Below are 25,206 nucleotides of genomic sequence, written 5' to 3' on the forward strand. Positions count from 1 at the left end.
GTTGAAAAACTTATTTGGGTGTTACCATTTAGTGGTCAATTGTATGGAATATGTACTTCATTGTGCAACCTACTACTACTAATTAAAGTCTCAATCAAAGCGCTCATCTTCCCTGCCCGGACTGTTTACAGCGGGGGCGGGAGCGAGCAGGCGGGCGAGCGAGGGAGGGAGGCAGGGAAGAAGAGCGTGTGCGGGTGTCGTGGAAAAGCGGCAAAATGTTTCTCTGCTTGCATCACGCGAGTGACGTCAATGCCTACTTGCCAACCTTGAGACCTCCGAATTCGGGAGATGGGGGGGAGGTTGAGGTGTGTGTTTTTGTAGCCCGGAAAAGTTAGGGCTGCAAAGGGTTCTGGGTATTTGTTCTGTTGTGTTTATGTTGTGTTTAGGTGCGGATGTTCTCCCGAAATGTGTTTGTCATTCTTGTTTGGTGTGGGTTCACAGCATATTTGTAACAGTGTTAAAAAATAAATAAAATAAAATATGACCACTCTCAGTGTGACATGTGTGGCTGTTCCTCAACTATGTCTTGCAATGACTTGCATGTGTCTGCAGAAGCCTCATACAACATGTGTCTGAGCAAGCACACTGTTAGTATGGAGATAAAGATGATGCGGTGACGGTTTCTAGAGTATACTAAAGGCAGTGCCATCATGGGATGCCCTCGATATTGTCGAGAGCCTCATACCACACTGTGATTGGTAGATACCATCAGCTCCGCACACAACGCTGTTAAGCGCCATTCATTCAAAACTCGCGGGCCGCACTAACATTAAACTGTCATATTAAGGCGGGGGCCGCACAATAACGTCTCGCGGGCCGCAATTGGCCCGCGGGCCGCATGTTTGAGACCCCTGCCCTAGAGTCATATTACTTGGTATGTGCCACTTGTTAACTTTTTAGCATGCAAATGATAGCATGCTAGCTAGCTAACTTAAACATGCTAACTTTTTCATCTACTTTTACACTTTTTTCTCTGTTTCCGAAGCCATACACCTTACAGCCGTGTTAATTGACATGTGAGACAAGCTATCTGTTAGAATGCAATCGTTAGCACATTTGTTAGGTGTTAGCATTTTAATGTGCACATGCTAACGTTTTAGGCTAGCTCTGTAATTGATTTTGTACAGTTACACCTAAAACTCACGGATTCAGACACTAGGCACCATCTAATAAGTACGGCCGCTTCCGGCGACCCACGGCCAGAGGTCCAGGGCACAGATAGCAGGCCCATCAAAATTTCCGGGGGAATTTTCTAGTTATTATTATTAGTTTGATCTTTTTCTGACCTTTTTTTAATACGACACACTAGTGTACCAAGGAAGGGTTTCTTAAGCACTTTGGTACATTCCTGCATTTTCTCTGCACATCCAAAGCCATTTGGGGGACTCTGAGAAGGATTAAAATGGCCCTCAGCCAAGACCACGTCCCACACAAAACTGTTTTCTTTGCTCTGCGTTTGGCAGATTGTGTTCAACTTCACTGGTAAAAGAGATTCATGTCGGACTAGTAAAGCATCTTGTTCAAATTTGAAGCTACAGATGAAAGTTAGGCCTCATTGGAGTTACGCAAGAAAAGAAAGCCCCCGCACGACTAAAACTGGGGTCAGATGGCCATGAAGGAGGAGCTCGGGACAGCCTGCTATTAAGTAGTAGCAGTCCTGGGATCACAGGTCATGCAACATTCTGCTATTTTTATCTCCCCCTCTATTGAAAACATGCCTGAGAGACGATATGTTATGTTTTTCCTGAGCTAGCAAAGGGCTCAACTAAGTAGTCGAGTTGAGTTTGAGTTTATTTGGAACATGCATGCATACAACATGACACATCACAATTTCCAGTTTCTCTATTCGGCATGTCCGAAAAGGAGTAGAAAGAAGCAGAGCTTATTTAATCCTTTACGTAGCAGTTGCTAACACTTTTGTTCACTTCCTGTTTTCAATGTATTCACAATATACTCCATAAGTAATAACAATAAAAATGAATAAATAGATAAATAATAATTGGTGAAGTAAGTTATATTTCATATGGTGAGATGAGTAAGATTATCTTGTAAATGAATGGATGGATGAAATAAATTCAGAATGTTTATCATGGTTCTTCTTCTTTGTACTTGGTAAACACTTTAAGTGTGAAGAGTTTCTTGAAGTGGATCATATTAGTACATTGTTTGATTTATTTGCTTAATCCATTCCATAATTTAATTCCGCATTCTGATATACTGAAGGTTAGAGATGTCCGATAATATCGGACTGCCGATATTATCGGCCGATAAATGCTTTAAAATGTGATATCGGAAATTATCGGTATCGGTTTCAAAAAGTAAGATGTATGACTTTTTAAAACGCCGCTGTACGGAGTGGTACACGGACGTAGGGAGAAGCACAGAGCGCCAATAAACCTTAAAGGCACTGCCTTTGCGTACTGGCCCAATCACATAATATCTACAACTTTTCACACACACAAGTGAATGCAAGCATACTTGGTCAACAGCCATACAGGTCACACTGAGGGTGACCGTATAAACAACTTTAACACAGTTACAAATATGCGCCACACTGTGAACCCACACCAAACAAGAATGACAAACACATTTCGGGAGAACATCCGCACCGTAACACAACATAAACACAACAGAACAAATACCCAGAACCCCTTGCAGCACTAACTCTTCCAGGACGCTACAGTATACACCCCCCGGTACCTCCCCCCCCCCACCTCAACCCCGCCCACCTCAACCTCCTCATGCTCTCTCAGGGAGAGCATGTCCCAAAATTCAAGCTGCTGTTTTGAGGCATGTTAAAAAAAATAATGCACTTTGTGACTTCAATAATAAATATGGCAGTGCCATGTTGGCATTTTTTTTCCATAACTTGAGTTGATTTATTTTGGAAAACCTTGTTACATTGTTTAATGCATCCAACGGGGCATCACAACAAAATTAGGCAAAATAATAATGTGTTAATTCCACGACTGTATATGTCGGTATCGGTTGATATCGGAATCGGTAATTAAGAGTTGGACAATATCGGAATATCGGATATCGGCAAAAAAGCCATTATCGGACATCTCTACTGAAGGTCTTAAGTGTTGTACGTGCGTACAAATGTTTTAAATTACATTTTTCTCTAAGATGATATTTCTTCTCTTTTGTTGAGAATAACTGTTGTATGTTCTTGGGTAGCAGGTTATAGTTTGCTTTGTGTAAAATTTTAGCTGTTTGCAAATTCACTATGTCGTGGAATTTCAGTATTTTTGATTCAATAAATAAAGGGTTTGTATGTTCTCTATATCCAACATTATGTATTATTACAACTGATCTATTTGGAACACGGTTAATGAATGAAGTGTACTTTTATAGTTATTTCCCCATATTTCTGCACAATAACTCAGATATGGTAACACTAGCGAGCAGTAAAGAATATGAAGTGATTTTTGGTCTAGTACATGTTTTGCTTTATTCATTATTGACGTGTTTCTTGCTACTTTATGTTGTATATTTTTTACATGAGATTTCCAGTTCAATTTATCATCAATCTTTATACCTAGAAATTTGGTTTCATTTACTCTTTCAATTTCTATTTCGTCTATTTGTATTTGTGTTTGACTTTCTCTTCTACTGCTACCAAGTATCATTATTTTTGTTTTACTGAGATTCAAAGATAGTCTGTTTTTGTCAAACCATCTTTTTAATTTGTTAATTTCTTCTGTTATTATTTGTATCATCTTCTTTCTGTGTATTCTCTCCTGAACAAAAAGCAGTTGTATCATCTGCAAATAATACTAATTTTAAATCTTTTGTAACAAATGTCATTTATATAGAGATTGAACAATTTTGGTCCTAGTATTGATCCCTGAGGTACACCACAAGATATATCTAGCGTTGTAGACGTGTGTTTGTCTAGCTTCACGTATTGTTTCCTGTTCGTTAAATCACAATAGTAGTAGGGTTGGGAATTTTTGATCCTATTGTGATTCCTGGGGTGACAGTTTAATTCAGAATCTAATTCAACACGATTCTCAATTCAAACCGATTCTTACAATGTGTTATTTGGTATTTTAATTATAATCAAGCTTAGAAAAGCTCCTTCTGGTTGCATTATCATGGCCTAAAAACATATTTTTTTTAAAACTGAGCTCTTACATTAAAAAAAAAAAGAAGTTTTATTTTAAACGGATTTTGAAAAATATAAATTGATTTAGAATCGGAATTAATAAGAATCGTGAATTCAGATGGGAATCGATTTTATTATTATTTTTTAAATAGCAGCGTGCCGAAAAGGAACCGTATGCAAAAATATCAACAGCAACAAGGTGCTATGTTGCAAAAGTTCATAAATGTCGCATTTGATCTACTGATGTAGCTGTAGCCGGGGTGTCCAAAGCGCGGCCCGCAGCTCGAGTTTTATTGGCCCGCACCATGTTGTCGGAAAAAACAAAAAACAGTAAAAATGTAAGAAAAAAAAGAGCAAAACGACATACTTATGAAAACCTGGCTGAGAAAAGGAATTGCGTATGAATGCTCCAATGCTGAAATTGAACTGAAATCCTGGAATTTTTTTTAGAGTTGTTGAAGTAGAGCACACAATTCCCAAACAGGCTGAATATTTTGAAGTTGGAACAGTTTGAATCAGATGAAAAATGTGGCAGTTGTGGAACTTTGAAGAATGTCCCATTGATTTCAATGGGAATTTCCCCAAAAATTGGGAATTTCGGGAAAAGCGGGAATTTTTTGGAAAATGGTAAACAACATGAATGGTCTGAATGAGTTGAAATGGTTGGTGTTGGAATTTTCAAATCGGTCGAGAAATGTTGAAGTAGTAACATGTTGAATCAAGAAATGGTATTACGGAGTTCCTGGAATTTCTGGAAAACTGGGAATTTTTCCAGTTCAAAAAACAACTTGGTTTTTTGTCTTGATTAGGAAAAATGTTTTGACGGTTGAAAAATGTGGAAGGAGTAGGTGCCAGAATAAAGGGTGGTAATAGAGCTTTGGAAAAGCAGGAATTCTGGATAATTCTGGAATTTTTTTGAACTTGGAAAAATGATAATTTGAATTTCCAGAATGGTGGCATGTGTTGAAGGTGGAATGGTTTGAATCGGTTGAAAAATGTGGAAATGGTGGAAGTGTGAAAAATGGTCAATTCATTTTGAGTGGGAAAAATGTCCCGGAAAGCCTGGAATTCTGGGAAATTTGGGAATTTTGGGAATTTGTCAAGGGAAAGCCCATAATTCCCGAATAGGCTGAACAGTTTGAAGTTGGAACGGTTTGAATCGGGTGAAAATAGTGAAAGGTAGAGCGCACCGAATCTGGAGAAGAAGAATAAAAGTAGGTTTAAACAGATGAATTTTGGTGTAGAAAACCCGACTGCAATTTATAACTAGGGGACATGTTGCTACGGAGAACACCTATAATAGCCATTATGTGAGGGGCAGGTGTTCCTCATGCTAACTTGACACCTGCTCTTACCTGTATTAGCATCCAAAAGAACTGGCTGAGGTGGAAATAGTGAGAGAAGAGCGCCAGAGTTGCACAGCTGTCCTCAGAAAACACCCGGCCACGGAACGCTGATACCAAGAAGCAGATCTGCAAGGGAGAAATAAAAAAATTAAAAAAGCATTTATATGTACATTAATATTTGGTTGAACATTTACTATATATACACTACCGCACCAAGAACCTCGTAACATCGTAATTAGTAGAAGTCATTACTTTTGGCTTATTTTAAATATAGAATGATATACTTACTGAAATACTGTATTTAGAAAACATACTGTAAATCCATATACAGGTGGAACTACAAAAATGTGAACATTGTGCCAAGTTTTGTTTATTCCAGCAATCAGGTTCATATGACATAGGGTCATGATGTGCAACTCAAGACACTTCAAGCCTTTTTTTGACAACATTATGATGATTAAGGCTTAAAGCTTATGAAAAGCTTCAATTGAAAAATCTCAGATCAATGAGAGTTTTCAAAAACTGTAAGGCTTGATCATCAAATGATTTTAAAAAAAAATAAAGGTTTGAAATCTCTCACTTTGATTTTAAGGAGTTTATATCACACATTAGTTTCACATTTGCAGTTGATTGTATTATCACAATTTCATGATTTAATTCAAAATACAAAAATGTTAGACAAAACTGTAATGTCACAATTATTAAACAAAAATTACAAAGCAAATTATATATTTTTTTTAAAATAATAAATGTATGTGATGAGTTTATATATATATATATATATATATATATATATATATATATATATATATATATATATATATATATATATATATATATATATATATATTCACATATGTGTATACATGTGTAATATATATAAAATATATATATATATATAAAAGAAATGCAATACAAAGTGCTTTACAGACCTAAATACCCCGATAACCCACATCCCCTATCATCACACACACAAACACACACACACACACACAAACACACACTCCCACACACACACACACGAATACCAAACACAAACACACGCGTATGCACATATATGTACAAATTAATGCATGACTGAGTACAGAGGAGAAAGGTGAGTAAACAATATCAAATAATAAAATCTTCAAAATAGTGAGAACCATGAGTACATACATACATACATACATATATACATATATATATATATATATATATATCCATTTTCTACCGCTTGTCCCTAATTTTATATATATATATATATATATATATATATATATATATATATATATATATATATATATATATATATATATATATATATATATATATATATATATATATATATATACACATATATATATATATATACACACATACATACACGGTCGCGATCAAAAGTTTACATACACTTGTAAAGAACATAATGAGTTTCCAATACTTTCTACAACTCTTATTTTTGTGTGATAGAGTGATTGGAGCACATACTTGTTGGTCACAAAAAACATTCATGAAGTTTGGATCTTTTATGAATTTATTATGGGTCTACTGAAAATGTGACCAAATCTGCTGGGTCAAAAGTATACATACAGCAATGTTAATATTTGTTTACATGTCCCTTGGCAAGTTTCACTGCAATAAGGCGCTTTTGGTAGCCATCCACAAGCTTTTGCTTGAATTTTTGACCACTCCTCTTGACAAAATTGGTGCAGTTCAGCTAACTTTGGTGGTTTTCTGACATGGACTTGTTTCTTCAATATTGTCCACACGTTTAAGTCAGGACTTTGGGAAGGCCATTCTAGCCTGATTTAGCCATTCCTTTACCACTTTTGACATGTGTTTGGGGTCATTGTCCTGTTGGAACACCCAATTGCGCCCAAGACCCAACCTCCGGGCTGATGATTTTAGGTTGTCCTGAAGAATTTGGAGGTAATCCTCCTTTTTTATTTGTCCCATTTACTCTCTGTAAAGCACTAGTTCCATTGACAGCAAACCAGGCCCAGAGCATAATACTACCACCACCATGCTTGACGGTGAACATGGTGTTCCTGGGATTAAAGGCCTCACCTTTTCTCCTTGCTGGGTATTGACTCTGACTACAGAACTTATATACATACATACATACATATATATATATATATATATATATATATATATATATATATATATATATATATATATATATATATATATATATATATATATATATATATATATATATATATATATATATATATATATATATATATATATATATATAAATGTTCTTTACAGGTGTAAACTTTTGACCACGACTGTAAATGCACGGTGCAGAAAGCGAAAAGGAGTTGGAAGTATGGGGGTTAGACCCTGATGGGTCATGGTTTTTGTTATGTAACTTGCAGGCTGTGGGTGCCAGAGGACTGAATGTTGACCGTTGCTACTCACGTTACACCCATCGGGCAGCACAGGTAACAAATGAAGTTCCCTCCCCGGAGATATTTAGTTACATAATGGCGTCTTTCACCTCAAAGGAAATTGAATAGTAGACCATATATGCTCTTCCGTCTACGTTTACCTTTGCCACGGCTAATTCACTATGTCTATAGAAACATTGTCAATGGACAACAGGACTGTGACGTGACCAGGGGCCTCATGTATTAAGAGTTGCGTGGATTTCCTACGAAAAATAGACGTACGTTCGAATCCAGCAAACATAAAAATGCAGATATTATTAAAGTGTGCACAAATCCACGCACGTTCCTTTGTTACATCGCAATCAACGTGGAACTGGACTGCAGACGACCACACCCAGGCCACACACCCTCATAAATATGCAAATCAGGTTGAAATTAGCCAGGTGGCCGAGCATTGCACGCTCTGCCCAATCACAATTTAGTAAGAGGCGCTTGATTCCAGCAAACGACAGAGGAGTAAGACTGTGAGCCTGTCATTGCTGTGTGGTCTCTGGGAACTGAACCCGGGCTGAAATTGAAACAATAAATGGTGGGGTCAGGAAGAAGGTGAAGAGGATGATGGATGTGGCCAAAACAGTGACGCGCCCTGTTTGATAAGACAGTCGCTGCAGTGATTCGTAAAACTTTAGAAGGGGCGGGTGACTCTGGTAACCCCCACGATAAATATAATTTGTGTAACTTACAACAAAAATGTGTTCATACTGTAGCCTTCTCACAGCCAGATTAGAGTTGCATGTGAAAATGATGTACAAACCCCGTTTCCATATGAGTTGGGAAATTGTGTTAGATGTAAATATAAACGGAATACAATGATTTGCAAATCATTTTCAACCCATATTCAGTTGAATATGCTACAAAGACAACATATTTGATGTTCAAACTGATAAACATTTTTTTTTTTGCAAATAATCATTAACTTTAGAATTTGATGCCAGCAACACGTGACAAACAAGTTGGGAAAGGTGGCAATAAATACTGATAAAGTTGAGGAATGCTCATCAAACACTTATTTGGAACATCCCACAGGTGAACAGGTGGGTGCCATGATTGGGTATAAAAGTAGATTCCATGAAATGCTTAGTCATTCACAAACAAGGATGGGGCGAGGGTCACCACTTTGTCAACAAATGCATGAGCAAATTGTTGAACAGTTTAAGAAAAACCTTTCTCAACCAGCTATTGCAAGGAATTTAGGGATTTCACCATCCACGGTCCGTAATATCATCAAAGGGTTCAGAGAATCTGGAGAAATCACTGCACGTAAGCAGCTAAGCCCGTGACCTTCGATCCCTCAGGCTGTACTGCATCAACAAGCGACATCAGTGTGTAAAGGATATCACCACATGGGCTCAGGAACACTTCAGAAACCCACTGTCAGTAACTACAGTTGGTTGCTACATCTGTAAGTGCAAGTTAAAACTCTCCTATGCAAGGCGAAAACCGTTTATCAACAACACCCGGAAACGCCGTCGGCTTCGCTGGGCCTGAGTTCATCTAAGAAGGACTGATACAAAGTGGAAAAGTGTTCTGTGGTCTGACGAGTCCACATTTCAATTTGTTTTTGGAAACTGTGGACGTCGTGTCCTCCGGACCAAAGAAGAAAAGAACCACCCGGATAGTTATAGGCGCAAAGTTGAAAAGCCTGCATCTGTGATGGTATGGGGGTGTATTAGTGACCAAGACATGGGTAACTTACACATTTGTGAAGGCGCCATTAATGCTGAAAGGTACATACAGGTTTTGGAGCAACATATGTTGCCATCCAAGCAACGTTACCATGGACGCCCCTGCTTATTTCAGCAAGACAATGCCAAGCCACGTGGCTTTAACGTGGCTTCATAGTAAAATAGTGCGGGTACTAGACTGGCCTGCCTGTATTCCAGACCTGTCTCCCATTGAAAATGTGTGGTGCATTATGAAGCCTAAAATACCATCTCATAAGCTTGACAACACACTGTGTCCAATATTTTCACAAAGATAAAAGAAGTCATATTTTTGTTTCATTTAATAGTTAAAACAAATTTACATTATTGCAATCAGTTGATAAAACATTGTCCTTTAGAATTATAAAAGCTTTTTACAAAAATCTACTACTCTGCTTGCATATCAGTAGACTGGGGTAGATCCTGCTGAAATCCTATGTATTGAATGAATAGAGAATCGTTTTGAATCGGGAAAAAATCGTTTTTGAATCGAGAATCGACCCTTTTTTTAGTTCCGGGTTCAGGACCCCTAAAATACTGCATTCTTTGCCAGACCAATTGGGCAGTTTTTTGTACATGTTAAGGGCCTCATAAATGCGATCCAATTGGGACAATAATATTAAACGAAGCAATATTATTACACTATTATTTTAGATCCACTATGGACTGGACTCTCACACTATTACGCTAGATCCACTATGGACTAGACTCTCACACTATTATGTTAGATCCACTATGGACTGGACTCTCACACTATTACGCTAGATCCACTATGGACTAGACTCTCACACTATTATGCTAGATCCACTATGGACTGGACTCTCACACTATTACGCTAGATCCACTATGGACTAGACTCTCACACTATTATGCTAGATCCACTATGGACTGGACTCTCACACTATTACGCTAGATCCACTATGGACTGGACTCTCACAATATTATGCTTGATCCACTATGGACTGGACTCTCACGCTATTATGCTAGATCCACTATGGACTGGACTCTCACACTATAATGCTAGATCCACTATGGACTGGACTCTCACACTATTATGCTAGATCCACTATGGACTGGACTCTCACACTATTATGTTAGATCCACTATGGACTGGACTCTCACACTATTATGCTAGCTCCACTATGGACTAGACTCTCACACTATTATGCTAGATCCACTACGGACTGGACTCTCACAATATTATGTTAGATCCACTATGGACTGGACTCTCACAATATTATGCTAGATCCACTATGGACTAGACTCTCACACTATTATGTTAGACCCACTATGGACTGGACTCTCACACTGTTATGTTAGATCCACTATGGACTGGACTCTCACAATATTATGCTTGATCCACTATGAACTGGACTCTCACACTATTATGTTAGATCCACTATGGACTGGCCTCTCACAATATTATGCTAGATCCACTATAGACTGGACTCTCACACTATTATGCTAGATCCACTATGGACTGGACTCTCACACTATTATGTTAGATCCACTATGGACTAGACTCTCACACTATTATGCTAGATCCACTACGGACTGGACTCTCACAATATTATGTTAGATCCACTATGGACTGGACTCTCACAATATTATGCTAGATCCACTATGGACTAGACTCTCACACTATTATGTTAGACCCACTATGGACTGGACTCTCACACTGTTATGTTAGATCCACTATGGACTGGACTCTCACAATATTATGCTTGATCCACTATGAACTGGACTCTCACACTATTATGTTAGATCCACTATGGACTGGACTCTCACAATATTATGCTAGATCCACTATAGACTGGACTCTCACACTATTACGCTAGATCCACTATGGACTGGACTCTCACACTATTATGCTAGATCCACTATGGACTGGACTCTCACACTATTATGCTAGATCCACTATGGACTGGACTCTCACACTATTATGTTAGATCCACTATGGACTGGACTCTCACACTATTATGCTAGCTCCACTATGGACTAGACTCTCACACTATTATGCTAGATCCACTACGGACTGGACTCTCACAATATTATGTTAGATCCACTATGGACTGGACTCTCACAATATTATGCTAGATCCACTATGGACTAGACTCTCACACTATTATGTTAGACCCACTATGGACTGGACTCTCACACTGTTATGTTAGATCCACTATGGACTGGACTCTCACAATATTATGCTTGATCCACTATGAACTGGACTCTCACACTATTATGTTAGATCCACTATGGACTGGACTCTCACAATATTATGTTAGATCCACTATGGACTAGACTCTCACACTATTATGTTGGATCCACTATAGACTGGACTCTCACACTATTATGCTAGATCCACTATGGACTGGACTCTCACAATATTATGCTAGATCCACTATGGACTAGACTCTCACACTATTATGTTAGACCCACTATGGACTGGACTCTCACAACATTATGCTAGATCCACTATAGACTGGACTCTCACACTATTATGCTAGATCCACTATGGACTGGACTCTCACACTATTATGTTAGATCCACTATAGACTGGACTCTCACACTATTATGCTAGATCCACTATGGACTGGACTCTCACACTATTATGTTAGATCCACTATAGACTGGACTCTCACACTATTATGCTAGATCCACTATGGACTGGACTCTCACACTATTATGTTAGATCCACTATGGACTAGACTCTCACACTATTATGTTAGATCCACTATGGACTGGACTCTCACACTATTATGTTAGATCCACTATGGACTGCACTCTCACAATATTATGCTAGATCCACTATGGACTGGACTCTCACACTATAATGCTAGATCCACTATGGACTGGACTCTCACACTATTATGTTAGCTTCACTATGGACTGGACTCTCACACTATTATGCTAGATCCACTATGGACTGGACTCTAACAATATTATGCTAGATCCACTATGGACTGGACTCTCACACTATTATGCTAGATTCACTATGGACTGGACTCTCACACTATTATGCTAGATCCACTATGGACTGGACTCTCACACTATTATGCTAGATCCACTATGGACTGGACTCTCACACTATTATGTTAGATCCACTATGGACTGGACTCTCACACTATTATGCTAGATCCACTATGGACTGGACTCTCACACTATTATGTTAGATCCACTATGGACTGGACTCTCACACTATTATGTTAGATCCACTATGGCTCTCACAATATTATGCTTGATCCACTATGGACTGGACTCTCACAATATTATGTTAGATCCACTATGGACTGGACTCTCACAATATTATGTTAGATCCACTATGGACTGGACTCTCACACTATTATGTTAGATCCACTATGGACTGGACTCTCACACTATTATGTTAGATCCACTATGGACTGCACTCTCACAATATTATGCTAGATCCACTATGGACTGGACTCTCACACTATTATGTTAGATCCACTATGGACTGGACTCTCACACTATTATGCTAGATCCACTATGGACTGGACTCTCACACTATTATGTTAGATCCACTATGGACTGGACTCTCACACTATTATGTTAGATCCACTATGGCTCTCACAATATTATGCTTGATCCACTATGGACTGGACTCTCACAATATTATGTTAGATCCACTATGGACTGGACTCTCACAATATTATGTTAGATCCACTATGGACTGGACTCTCACACTATTATGTTAGATCCACTATGGACTGGACTCTCACACTATTATGTTAGATCCACTATGGACTGGACTCTCACAATATTATGCTTGATCCACTATGGACTGGACTCTCACACTATTATGCTAGATCCACTACGGACTGGACTCTCACAATATTATGTTAGATCCACTATGGACTAGACTCTCACAATATTATGTTAGATCCACTATGGACTGGACATTGATTGATTGAAACATTGACTTTCAAATAAGCCCTAAAGAGGAGCAAGAGTACAATGATATAACCACCGGTCATTACACAGGCGGACTTAGATCGGACTATACGGCCATGGTAGAGTACACCTGTTGCTTTACGATGACACAATGCCATAAAAGAGCGCCTATAATCAGCTTGGCTGTATGTCAGTATCCCGGTCACAGTGTGGGGAAGTAAGATGTCAGGTAACCCTGACGCCGCAGGAAGAGGGTTATCTGGGTGGGCTGTGTCAGGTGCGAATGGAGGGGTTTATCGAAACCTATCTGCCGCTTTGTCATTTGTCCGCCCCCCCAGCTCGCCTTCTGCATTGTGTAAGTTGCCAGGAGTCGACCTGTCTGGACCCTCAGGCCACAGACTAACTCTCAGCAGCCGCCGGGAGGAACGAGTCGACGTCGTGTGAAGGCTTGCTGCTGCCTTGTCAAGCGGGAACAGCCCAAGCAGAAGCATCCAGAAAATAATTAACTAGAAGGTTGCAATGTCGCACAGCAAGGTGCCGTTTGACTTGAAAGGGATTCTATCGAGGTGAGGCGTGTACGAAAAAGCAAAAAAAAAATACACTCGGTGACCTGATGTTGCATATCAAGCACGGTTGGGTGTTATGATAAAAGCGGGGTCGTGTAAACAGCCTTTGACCTAGAAAAGAGTTTCTGCTACTTGTTAGTCACAAATTAACCATTTCATGCATGGGGCTGACACACATTTGTAATTATTGCAGCTAGGGATGGGTCCCTTTCACATTAGAACCAATGTGAACCAATTTTTGGTACTTTTTTTGCATTTTAATGAATATTACAAAACCCAAAACCAGTGAAGTTGGCACGTTGTGTAAGTGGTAAATAAAAACAGAATACAATTATTTGCAAATCCTTTTCAACCTGTTTTCAATTGAATAGACAGCAAAGACAAGACACTTAACGTTGGAACTGAGAAATGTTATTTTTTGCAAATATTAGCTCATTTGGAATTTGATGCCTGCAACGTGTTTAAAAAAAGCTGGCACAAGTGGCGAAAAAGACTGAGAAAGTTGAGGAATGCTCTTCAAACACTTATTTGGAACATCCCACAGGTGAACAGGCTCATTGGGAACAGGTGGGTGCCATGATTGGGTATAAAAGCAGCTTCCATGAAATGCTCAGTCATTCACAAACAAGGATGGGGCGAGGGTCACCACTTTGTCAACAAATGCGTGAGCAAATTGTTGAACAGTTTAAGAAAAACCTTTCCCAACCAGCTACTGCAAGGAATTTAGGGATTTCACCATCTACGGTCCGTAATATCATCAAAGGGTTCAGAGAATCTGGAGAAATCTACCACATTTTCTCCGACTTAACTTTCAGAGTATAGCCTAAGGCTAATTTTTTTGCTGTTTTTATCTGCCACACGTAGAAAGCCAGTCCATGAAAGTAATGCATACATTAAACTATAAAATGTATTTATATTATTCAGATGTGAATAATGCTGTATAATAGACTGTATTTATATTATTCACATGTAAAAAAGTGTTTATTGTCTATTGTGAGCAAATGTGGTGCTGAATTTCCCCCAGGGATCAATAAAGTACTTTCTATTCTATTCTATTCTAAACCGGTCGCCTGGTGGAAAAAAAGTTGGGGAACCCTGATCTACATCAACAATATCATTTGTCTGAGTAGCTGGATGTCATGATCCGTGGTCCAGATCATGTTTTGTTTAGTTATGTTCTGTTTTTGTGCACACTTGTTTGTTTTAGTTTCCATGACGACTCATTAGTTCCACCTGCCTCAAGTGTTCGGATCATGCACCTGCTCTAATCAGAGACTATTATTTAAGCCTGTTTTTCCAGTTAGTCGTCCTGGCGACATTGTTCTGTACATTGATTGTTTCATGCTCTTTCCTTGCCATAGTTTGATGCTCGTTCCATGCCTTGTCAAAGTAAGTTTTTGTTTATTCATGCCTCAGTTAGCGAGTTTTTTTTGTTTCATGTCCATAGTTTATGCTAAGTCTTAGCTTTTGTTTCCTGCGTTAAGTTGTGCCTTCGCCTTGAGTCAAGATTAAATCATGTTTTTACCTGCACGCCTTGTCCAGAGTAGTCCGTTTGCTTCCTGGGAAAACAATCCTCGCATTAAGCTGCGGAAAACTCCCCGTTCTGACACTGGACAGGACAGACAGATATAGATACACTATATTGCCAAAAGTATTTGGCCACCCATTTATATGATCAGAATTATGGTGTGGGGTTGTTTTTCAGGAGCTGGGCTTGGCCCCTTAGTTCCAGTGAAAGGAACTTTGAATGTTCCAGGGTACCAAAATATTTTGGACAATTCCATGCTCCCAACCTTGTGGGAACAGTTTGGAGCGGGCCCCTTCCTCTTCCAACATGACATGGTCCATAAAGACATGGGTGACAGAGTCTGGTGTGGATGAAATTGACTGGCCTGCACAGAGTCCTGACCTGAACCCGATAGAACACCTTTGGGATGAATTAGAACAGAGACTGAGAGCCAGGCCTTCTCGACCAACATCAGTGTGTGACCTCACCAATGCGCTTTTGTAAGAATGGTGGAAAATTCCTATAAGCACACTCCGCAACTTTGTGGACAGCCTTCCCAGAAGAGCTGAAGCTGTAATAGCAAAAGGTGGACTGACATCATATTGAACCCTATGGGTTAGGAATGGGATGGCACTTCAAGTTCATATGTGAGTCAAGGCAGCTGGCCAAATACTTTTGGCAAGATAGTGTATATATATATATATATATATATATATATATATATATATATATATATATATATATATATAATCATTATTTTTTATAATATTTATTTATTAATTTAATAGGGAAATCATAATACAGCTACTGAGAAAACAGACACTTGTTTTCCCCCCTCCCCCACCAAAAAGAAATACAATTAATTAATTAATTTAAAAAAATTAAAATTAAAAAAATTATAAAAGTAAAATAATAACACCCCCTCCCGTCCCCCGTCCTACATTTCAGTCACAGTGGGGTAGCAATGTACCATATTTTTCGGACTATAAGTCGCAGTTTTTTTCGTAGTTTGGCCGGGGGTGCGACTTATACTCAGGAGCGACTTATGTGTGAAATTATTAACACATTACCGTAAAATATCAAATAATATTATTTAGCTCATTCACGTAAGAGACTAGACGTATGAGATTTAATCGGATTTAGCGATTAGGAGTGACAGATTGTTTGGTAAACGTATAGCATGTTCTATATGTTATAGTTATTTGAATGACTCTTACCATAATATGTTGCGTTAACATACCAGGCACGTTCTCAGTTGGTTATTTATGCGTCATATAACGCAGTGGTCCCAACCACCACACGCACAAGAAATTTAATTAAAAAAATAAAATAAAATAAAAAATTTTTTTTAATTTTTTTATTAAATCAACATAAAAAACACAATATATACATTATATATCAATATAGATCATTACAGTCTGCAGGGATACAGTCCGTAAGCACACATGATTGTATTTCTTTATGAAAAAAAAATTATAATAATTATCCCCCCCCCCCCGGTCCGCGGGACACATTTTCAAGTGTTGACGGGTCCGCAACTACAAAAAGGTTGGGGACCACTGATATAACGTACACTTATTCAGCCTGTTGTTCACTATTCTTTATTTATTTTAAATTGTCTTTCAAATGTCTATTCTTGGTGTTGGGTTTTATCAAATACATTTCCCCAAAAAATGCGACTTATACTCCAGTGCGACTTATATATGTATTTTTCCTTCTTTATTATGCATTTTCGGTTGGTGCGACTTATACTCCGGAGTGACTTATACTCCGAAAAATACGGTACTGCCTTCCTCTTCACCACAAGCAGATTGATATTTTCAAAATAAAATAAAAATCGTTACAAGAATTGCGATTCATTCATTTACACCCATATTATTCATGCGATGGGACGTGTTATTACTTGAAATACAACACTTTTTCAATTGTAGCTGTCGTACTAGGTATATTTGCACAAAGTAAAGGTATCTGATCGGGGGATTTTACTGTACGGAAAACTTTTCACAAGACCATTAAAAACCTGTTCACTGTGGCAACACTTGCTTATTCTGGTGACCACGTGCTACTGGTGGTTGCTGCTCTCAACCTCCCTGAGGCTTTCGCAGCTGATGGATCTCGTCGTTGAAGCTATGGAGGCAGCAGTGCAGCAGCGCAGCTATAAATAGCCCCTCTGCATTACATCACTGACTAATGTAGGGGGTGGGAGCGGGGGGTGTTCATGGCTGTCTGCCTGCCAGACCATCCACTCTGCAAAACTCTCCTCCTCCAGCCACTCGATCCCTTCCTCGTATAGTTCCTCTTCATCCTCAGCTGCACCCACAATCCAACAGCACCCTTCCTCCATCTCGCCGCCCACCCGCCCCCTCCCACCCACAGCTACCGGTCTGATCTAGCTGGTTCCAGCCGCAGCCTGCACCCGAGCCTTTGTTTGCAATGATATACGGCAAAGTAAAAACCCAAGTATGGGATGATGACATTTCTGGCTCTCATTAAGCTAAACAACACTCTTTCCACTTCCTCATTTGCGGTCATATTAAATACTCCCACTAAAAATATATATTTTTTTCCTTGCTACCAATTATGCTTGCATAAAATGTTACATTTAGTGAGTTGAATGTTACTCATGGAATTACGTCACTCCACGCAACGTTTGTAAGTTTTACAATATAACTAAAACAATTCTTACTTACTAAACCGTCCCATGTGTAGGGCTGGGTATCGTTGAAAAATGTTCAATACCAGTACCAATACCATTACCCTTAAAACGATACCGATACCAACTGGGTACTTCATTCGATATTAATCATGTGAAAAGAATGCAATGGGTTGCGTAATTTTCTTGCGTAATTTACTTGACAATACATGTTTTAACACACAAAGGAGAGTATTGTTAACATAGTAACCATTTATTTATTACCTGAAGTAGAGATGTCCGATAATGGCTTTTTTGCCGGTATCCGATATTCCGATATTGTCCAACTCTTAAGTACCGATACCGATATCAACCGATACCGATATATACAGTCGTGGAATTAACACATTATTATGCCTAATTTTGTTGTGATGCCTCGCTGGATGCATTAAACAATGTAACAAGGTTTTCCAAAATAAATCAACTCAAGTTATGGAAAAAAATACCAACATGGCACTGCCATATTTATTATTGAAGTCACAAAGTGCTTTTTTTTTTTTTAACATGCCTCAAAACAGCAGCTTGGAATTTGGGACATGCTCTCCCTGAGAGAGCATGAGGAGGTTGAGGTGGGGGGTGGGGGTAGAGGGTAGCGGGGGTGTATATTGTAGCGTCCCGGAAGAGTTAGTGCTGCAAGGGGTTCTGGGTAGAGATGTCCGATATTATCGGCCAATAAATGCTTTAAAATGTAATATCGGAAAATATCGGTATAGTTTTTTTAATTATCGGTATCGATGTATTTTTTATTTTTATTTTCATTAAATCAATATAAAAAACACAAGATACACTTACAATTAGTGCACCAACCCAAAAAACCTCCCTCCCCCATTCACACTCATTCACACAAAAGGGTTGTTTCTTTCTGTTATTAATATTGTGGTTCCTACATTATATATCAATATATATCAATACAGTCTGCAAGGGATACAGTCCGTAAGCACACATGATTGTGCGTGCTGCTGGTCCACTAATAGTACTAACGTTTAACAGTTAATTTGACTCATTTTCATTAATTACTAGTTTCTATGTAACTGTTTTTATATTGTTTTACTTTCTTTTTTATTCAAGAAAATGCTTTTAATTTATTTATCTTATTTTATTTGATTAATTTTTAAAAAAAGGACCTTATCTTCACCATACCTGGTTGTCCAAATTAGGCATAATAATGTGTTAATTCCACGACTGTATACATCGTATCGGTTGATATCGGTATCGGTTTATATCGGTATCGGTTGATATCTGTATCTGTAATTAAAGAGTTGGACAATATCGGATATCGGCAAAAAGCCATTATCAGACATCCCTAGTTCTGGGTATTTGTTCTGTTGTGTTTATGTTGTGTAACGGTGCGGATGTTCTCCCGAAATGTGTTTGTCATTCTTGTTTGGTGTGGGTTCACCGTGTGGCGCATATTTGTAACGGTGTTAAAGTTGTTTATACGGCCACCCTCAGTGTGACCTGTATGGCTGTTGACCAAGTATGCCTTGCATTCACGTGTGTGTGAAAAGCCATAGATATAATGTGACTGGGCCGGCATGCAAAGGAAGTGCCTTTAAGATTTATTGGCGCTCTGTACTTCTCCCTACGTCCGTGTACACAGCGGCGTTTTAAAAAGTCATACATTTAACTTTTTGAAAACGATACCGATAATTTTGAAACCGATACCGATAATTTCCGATATTACATTTTGAAGCATTTATCGACATCTCTAACCTGAAATTATCGACGGTTGAGCAGTGTCTTGTTGAGATGACGACGACGATGCTGGTGTTGTAGATGCCGGCTTTTTAAACACAGTCCAGTTCTCCACCCTTAAGTTTGCTCCGTGTTTGATGAGGTGTTTAATCATATTGCTAGTATTCCCCGTTTTCCCCGAAATAATCTTGCCACATTGTATGCATTTATTTGTGCCCGGCGCCACAGGCGTGTAGTACAACCATACCTTTGACCGTTTTGCTGCCGGCATCTCGGAATGATGACCGGCCAATTCTGCACTGCTTCAACCCGCTTTACCGCCATACAAACTATTGTAGTTGCGGTGGTGGACCAATCACATGGCGCATTGAATCGAAGAACGCTTCGAGCAAAACCATAGGAACAGTAATATTTTCTTGATCTGGGTACAAAAAGAACCGATCGCAGGTATCGTACCGTACTACTTGGTATCGGGTTGTTTCGGTCGATACCTGAAAGGTATCGAGTACCGATACCCAGCCCTACCCATGTGTGATGTCTGTAGGAGTGTTTTCATGCATATTTGTACGTGCTATCATAAAGTACGTAAAGAAAGTCCCGTTCTGTTCACCCTGTAACTATAAGTCTGATCTTGGTACTGGAAATGTAATTTTGTAGTCCTTTTAAGTGCAATGACAATAAAGTTCCGTCCATCTACCATTGATTGCTAGCTTGCAACTAGAGCGCTAACCCCAAATGCTAACATTAATCTAATGATATTACTATTTATTCATGTTTTTATTTTAAACCTGCAAGCCAACTACACTACAGTGTGTTGGATGAGCACATTCAACAATATCGTGTTCAAGGCGCGGACCTGAGTGAGGACAGCCTGTCGTCACGTCCGCGTTTCCTCCATATAAACAGCGTGCCGGTCCAGTCACGTTATAACATCTACGGCTTTTGGAGAGTGCACAACTGCACACACAACAAGAAGGAGACGAAGCAGAAGAACGAAGAAGAGACAGTCATGGCGACGGCGAGTAAGAAGAAGAAGTACGCTTGCAAGTTCCAAAATGATTGGAAACAAGAATTTCAGGTCATCCAGGACAGCTCAAAGGGGAAGGGGTATATATATATATATATAATATATAAAAAAAAATATATATATATATATATATATATATATATATATATATATATATATATATATATATATATATATATATATATATATATAGCTAGAATTTAATGAAATTCAAGTATTATATATATATACATATATATATATATATATATATAAGAAATACTTTAATTTTTGTGAATTCTAGCTATAAATATACTCCTCCCCCCTTAACCCCGCCCCCAGAAAAACAGCACGGGGTCCATCGTCTGGCGGTGGTTTGGCGTCCAGCGGGAAGACGTCGAACAGACAACCGTAATATGTCAAGTATGCGGCAAAAGCGTTGCTACAAAAAGTAGCAGCACTACTAGTTTGTAGCATCATTTGAAAAGTCACCCGCTAGAGAATGAAGAGTGCTTGAAACTCCGCATGTCAACATCTCCGGCCGGTGCCACACCCAACAAAATGCCGAAGCAACCAGCACTGACCCAATTGAGCCTGGCGTCTTCCATTTCCACATCAACAAAAAATAGTCAACAACAGAAGGAGATAACGTCCGCAGGAACCTACCACATAGCAAAGGACAAACACTATTAGATTTCACATTATGCAGCTCATTTTTATTTGACAGTTATTGAAATATCTTGTGTGACATCATGCACAAAAGTGCACTTTATTTGTTTTAAACTATTGTAGTGGCGTTCTGTACAAAAAGTGCACTTTAATTTAGTGTTGTTTTGCTATGTCATCTTAGTGACATCATGCACAAAAGTGCACTTTATTTGTTTTAAAATATTGTAGTGCCATTCTGTACAAAAAGTGCACTTTAATTTAGTGTTGTTTTGATATGTCATCTTAGTGACATCATGCACAAAAGTGCACTTTATTTGTTTTAAACTATTGTAGTGGCGTTCTGTACAAAAAGTGCACTTGAATTTAGTGTTGTTTTGATATGTCATCTTAGTGACATCATGCACAAAAGTGCACTTTATTTGTTTTAAAATATTGTAGTGCTGTTCTGTACAAAAAGTGCACTTTAATTTAGTGTTGTTTTGATATGTCATCTTAGTGACATCATGCACAAAAGTGCACTTTATTTGTTTTAAACTATTGTAGTGGCGTTCTGTACGAAAAGTGCACTTGAATTTAGTGTTGTTTTGATATGTCATCTTAGTGACATCATGCACAAAAGTGCACTTTATTTGTTTTAAACTATTGTAGTGGCGTTCTGTACAAAAAGTGCACCTGAATTTAGTGTTGTTTTGATATGTCATCTTAGTGACATCATGCACAAAAGTGCACTTTATTTGTTTTCAACTATTGTAGTGGCGCTCTGTACGAAAAGTGCACTTTAATTTAGTGTTGTTTTGATATGTCATCTTAGTGACATCATGCACAAAAGTGCACTTTATTTGTTTTAAACTATTGTAGTGGCGTTCTGTACAAAAAGTGCACCTGAATTTAGTGTTGTTTTGATATGTCATCTTAGTGACATCATGCACAAAAGTGCACTTTATTTGTTTTCAACTATTGTAGTGGCGCTCTGTACGAAAAGTGCACTTTAATTTAGTGTTGTTTTGATATGTCATCTTAGTGACATCATGCACAAAAGTGCACTTTATTTGTTTTAAAATATTGTAGTGCTGTTCTGTACAAAAAGTGCACTTTAATTTAGTGTTGTTTTGATATGTCATCTTAGTGACATCATGCACAAAAGTGCACTTTATTTGTTTTAAAATATTGTAGTGCCATTCTGTACAAAAAGTGCACTTAAATTTAGTGTTGTTTTGATATGTCATCTTAGTGACATCATGCACAAAAGTGCACTTTATTTGTTTTAAACTATTGTAGTGGCGTTCTGTACAAAAAGTGCACTTGAATTTAGTGTTGTTTTGATATGTCATCTTAGTGACATCATGCACAAAAGTGCACTTTATTTGTTTTAAAATATTGTAGTGCCATTCTGTACAAAAAGTGCACTTTAATTTAGTGTTGTTTTGATATGTCATCTTAGTGACATCATGCACAAAAGTGCACTTTATTTGTTTTCAACTATTGTAGTGGCGCTCTGTACGAAAAGTGCACTTTAATTTAGTGTTGTTTTGATATGTCATCTTAGTGACATCATGCACAAAAGTGCACTTTATTTGTTTTAAAATATTGTAGTGCTGTTCTGTACAAAAAGTGCACTTTAATTTAGTGTTGTTTTGATGTGTCATCTTAGTGACATCATGCACAAAAGTGCACTCATAGCTTGTTTTAAAATGTCTCTGACAATCTTGCACTTTCTGTTTTGGAAATGACATGAATGTTTGTGCCACTGCTTAATAAATGTTTAAAAAATACACTTTTGGTAAATTGACTTAGTTGTGATTTCCCTCTCTGCATGAAAGTTTAAAATGAGCATATATTAATGCAGTATGAAGAAGAATGTTTTAATGTAGACACATAGAATCATCATACTGCTGTGATTATATGCATCAAGTGTTCATTCAAGGCTAAGGCAAAATATCGAGATATATATCGTGTATCGTGACATGGCCTAAGAATATCGAAATATTAATAAAAGGCCATATCGCCCAGCCCTAATATAAATCACCCGCTTGAAAATTCCCTCTTCTCTTCATAATTTGGGATGTCTGTTGTGATTTCCCTTTCTGGTTCCATGACCCGCCCTATCTTGCCTCTGATTGGCCTAATCTCAACCAATCGTGACTCATCATAGTAAACAACCAACCAATCATGGATGTTCTTATACGTGCAAGCACGTCTTGGAAGGAGGAAGGGGAGGGGCTTAGTAGCCCATGGAGTGTTGCGAGGGAGAACAAGGGAACACAACAAATAAGCGGCGTTTGGTCATTTTAACGTGAAATAAATGATATCGATATTACGATATTTTCTTAATTCATATCTCGTTTAAAAATATATCGATACATCTTACAAACTCGATATATCGCCCAGCCCTACACGAGAGTCGTACACATGTTGCTGTGTTTAAAGAATATAGTGTAACGACCTGCTGAAGTTGATGTCTACTTGAGTTGCGTAAATGAGGAGTGAGGATAGACGTGAGTGTGAAAGGAACGAGATAAGTTGAGCTGTGTTGGTATAGCTTGCTCAATAAAAGTTTAAAAAGGTGTGCACTTCTTTTGGACGCTACAATTGGTGGCAGAAGTAAAACTTTGCGCATACTACGCTGCTTGTGTGCTCAGCCTGCTACGTCATCGAGAGGTACGTGCCACGTGAGGAGCTCGCCGCAGAGAGAGAGAGAGAGACGGAGAGAGAAAGAGAGAGAGAGAGAGAGAGAGAAAGGAAGGAGAGAGGCAGTGTCTACAGGTGCAGCGCACGCTGCTTGCCATGGGGGAATTCCGCCCTCAATGAAGACTCCCAGGTTTGATGGCAAGGCGAACTGGGAGGCATTTCATCCCACTTCTGACATCAATTGTAGCGTCCAGAAGAAGTGCACACCAAGTCTGACGCTCTTTTTTAACTTTTATTGAGCAAGATATACTAACACAGCTCAACTTATCTCGTTCTTTCCACACGCACGTCTATCCTCACTCCTCATTTCCGCAACAGCAACGCTTCCTCCTTCTTCGCCAATCACCTTGCAGGCGTGCTACGTTCACAACAAAGAGGCGGCAGGATAAAGTGACAGAAATTGAAATTTTTGCATTGTATTGTACATCAGAAAGTGTTGTGTAAGAAAGTGTTAAAAATAAAACAATCAAAATTCATCTCTTTTTGTATAAAGATAAGTTAAGTTAAATGAAAATATTATTATTTTTTATCTTACGGTATATCAAAAATAATTTAAGCAAAATTTAATTGAAATATTGTCGGTGTGGCCCTCCAGCAGTGCTCGGGTTGCTCATGCGGCCCACGGTAAAAATTAATTGCCCACCCCTGCTATAGTGCCTAAAGTATTTGGCCACCTGCCTTTACTCACATATGAACTTAAAGTGCCATCCCATGGAATTGTCCAAAATGTTTTGGTATCCTGGAGCATTCCAAGGTCCTTTCACTGGAACCAAGGGGCCAAGCCCGACTCCTAAAAAACAACCCCACACCATAATTCCTCCTCCACCAAATTTCACACTCGGCACAATGCAGTCCGAAATGTAGCGTTCTCCTTGCAAC

At 38.6% G+C, this 25,206-nt stretch overlaps 1 protein-coding gene across 1 annotated transcript in view; it reads right to left on the reverse strand.

Moving 5' to 3' along the window:
• The window catches only part of adgrv1 (adhesion G protein-coupled receptor V1), a 472,167-nt gene that overhangs the window by 123,805 nt on the left and 323,156 nt on the right, over positions 1-25,206 (reverse strand). Inside the window, exon 90 of the mRNA XM_062025438.1 lies at positions 5,467-5,583. Coding sequence (XP_061881422.1) covers positions 5,467-5,583 — 117 coding nt within the window. The remainder of the gene's footprint in view (positions 1-5,466; positions 5,584-25,206) is intronic.

Source organism: Entelurus aequoreus, linkage group LG17 (assembly GCF_033978785.1).
Source record: "Entelurus aequoreus isolate RoL-2023_Sb linkage group LG17, RoL_Eaeq_v1.1, whole genome shotgun sequence".
Classification (NCBI taxonomy): domain Eukaryota; kingdom Metazoa; phylum Chordata; class Actinopteri; order Syngnathiformes; family Syngnathidae; genus Entelurus; species Entelurus aequoreus.